The sequence below is a fragment of the Stegodyphus dumicola genome, chromosome 10 (genome assembly GCF_044657685.1).
Source record: "Stegodyphus dumicola isolate Sdum_Otavi_A_Nest chromosome 10, ASM4465768v1".
NCBI lineage: Eukaryota > Metazoa > Arthropoda > Arachnida > Araneae > Eresidae > Stegodyphus > Stegodyphus dumicola.
In genome coordinates, this window is record NC_140777.1 from 21,121,098 (window position 1) to 21,123,706 (window position 2,609).

Genomic DNA, 2,609 nt, shown 5'->3' on the forward strand with positions numbered 1-2,609 from the left:
TTTCTTTTTATCTACTGAACACTTCTTCCAACAATCTACTAGCCGAATTACACTTATGCTAGAAATTTTATCTAACAAAACTGCTTAATCATGACAAATATTCACTGCAAAATTGGGAAAAAGTGCACAATACCATACTCCTTACGCGTTTTTCAAAATAACACATACACATAAACCATGTACACACCGACTTATTTTTACTTCAAAAAAATCCCAGAATTGCACAAAAATGGCATTGCGCACACTCTTCACTATATCCTTGTACACTGCTTTTTTCTCATATTAGAAAAATTTCACGAAAATACATGACAATTTTCTCAATCTTTAAACCCGGTAAAAAGAACATATATGAAATTACCTGATCGCGAAAAAGTAATGAACATTTCCACATATAAAATAAATAAAATATCCAAAAACTTTTACCTCTAAATCATCTATTACATTATACACGTCACCAACGAATTCATACCGCAAGCATTACAAATACTTAGTATCAAATATGATATATAATGAAAGTGCTAAATTTTATATGCTAATATCCTAGTTATAAAAATATTATTTAACACCTTGACTGCTAGGAGCATCAGTGATAATTCAACGGTGGCCTTACTTTTCACAGCCAACATTGAATGTGATTCACAGGTTTTTTATTGTTTGGAGCCATATAAGTCACTGGTGCTTCACAAACACACAGATTTACAGGACTAAAATTACTGCAATGGCCTTACAAAGTTGCTTTATATTCTTGGTTTCTGGAAACTTTTCTATGAATTATTACAATTTTAATACATATTTTGCTGCAATATCTTTTAAGTAATTATTATTTATGTCGAAGTAAGACAACAATGTTGTAATTAAAGGGATTGTAGTGTTTATTTAACGAATATGAGAAATTTTGAACATTTTAAGATGTTTATACATTCACTAGGTTATTCATTTTTGGTTATATATGGTGTTTCACTATTTGTTTAATTTTACTAATTTCTACTATCAAGACGATGAATTCTTGTGCTGCTTTATGGTGAATTACATTGTAAACTAATTATTATTATTTATTTAATAATTTATTAAATATTTAGACTAAGTATAGAACTGATTTTAAGTTAAAGGGGACAAGAAAACATAATTAAAAAGTCTAACGGAGTATTTTACCTGACTTTCCTGTGGCAGTCAACGTGTTAATTCACGTGTAATTGCCCTGTTCCTTCCCCTTATCTTTTTTTTCTCTTTCTTTCAGGAAAACATGTTGAAATAAAAGCTCCTGCATTGGCAGGTTCGACATATACGAACTACAAAAAATTCAACAGCATAGTGTTGATGGCATCTTGTGACGCAAATTACTGTTTTGTATTTGTAGATATAGGTATAATAATTCTCATAGATTATAGTAATAATGTTGTACCCAAAATATTTTATTTAAAAAATTACATATACGACTTTAATAAAAATTTTGTACGTTTCTTTTTAGGTAATTTTGGACGCATCAGCGATGCAGGGGTTTTTTCTAATTCTTTCCTGGGACGAGCAGTGGATCAAAATATGCTGAATCTGCCACATGATAAAAAGTTGCCTAAAAGTGCAAGAGTTTTGCCTCATGTATTTTTAGGCGATGAAGCATTTGGTTTGAAAAAGCATTTTTTGAGACCATATCCTCGGACCAGGAGTAATTTATCATGCTCAGAGAAAATTTATAACTACAGACTCTCTCGATCAAGAAGATGCATCGAAAATGTATTTGGCATACTGTCATCTCACTGGCAGGTTTTAAGAAAACCACTTCTTTTAACTCCAGAAAACAGTGAGACAGTTGTAAATGCCTGTTGTTGCCTCCACAACTTTTTAATTAAAGATGGAATTCAGAATGGTAACAAACTATATTGTCCCAAAATGTACGGTGACTACCCTTTGTTGAACGGAGAGGTCCAGGATGGGCTCTGGAGATGTAGTGAAAGTTTGAAATCTGTTTCACAACAATCTTCAAACAACTCCACAAGTCTCGCCAAAAATATCAGAGATAATTATGCCGAGTACTTCGCAAACGAAGGTTCTGTTCCCTGGCAAGGAAAGTATATCTAATTTTTTATAGAGAGTTATAGGGCTCATGGCGATTCTCTCTCTAAACAAAAAAACGAGTGGAAGTAGTTACCGCAAGGTCACTAGGAAACACTGCTATTTTATATTCAAACAAAATAATTACATTAAGAAAGTACAAGGCATACCTTTTTTTTAATGACAACTCAGAAACATACTTTGACAATAGCCTTATTGTTATAGGAATACACTAAATATCTGCAATGGCATTTTTGAATCAAACTTATAGAATACAATATTGAAATAAGTATAGAACAGCATATTTCTGTGCAAAGCAGTATGGAATATTTCTGCATTGCACTGTAGTTCTACTCTCTAAACTATAAACATGCACATGCATATATATACAACCTTCTTCAATTTTTTATATATAATTTCTTTTAGGAGAAATACCATATTCTAAATAAGCCTAATTTAAAAAAAAAAAGAAATTCCTGAGGATAAATGACAGATAGCCTGTATACAACATTTTTTCCATTTTGCAGGTGTGAAAGCAGTTAGTGGAAAACAGTACTTAC

The 2,609-nt window shown here is 31.5% G+C and overlaps 1 protein-coding gene across 2 annotated transcripts in view; it reads left to right on the forward strand.

Moving 5' to 3' along the window:
- LOC146994910 (uncharacterized) overlaps nucleotides 1–2,172 on the forward strand; it is a 3,335-nt gene extending 1,163 nt beyond the window's left edge. The window contains exons 3-4 of one of the 2 annotated variants that reach the window (XM_085826047.1): nucleotides 1,238–1,363; nucleotides 1,469–2,172. In XM_085826047.1, coding sequence (XP_085682173.1) covers nucleotides 1,318–1,363; nucleotides 1,469–2,076 — 654 coding nt within the window. In that variant the 5' untranslated portion in view covers nucleotides 1,238–1,317 and the 3' untranslated portion in view covers nucleotides 2,077–2,172. The other variant, XR_015043667.1, reaches the window with a different exon arrangement.
- The last annotated feature ends 437 nt before the right edge of the window (nucleotides 2,173–2,609 follow it).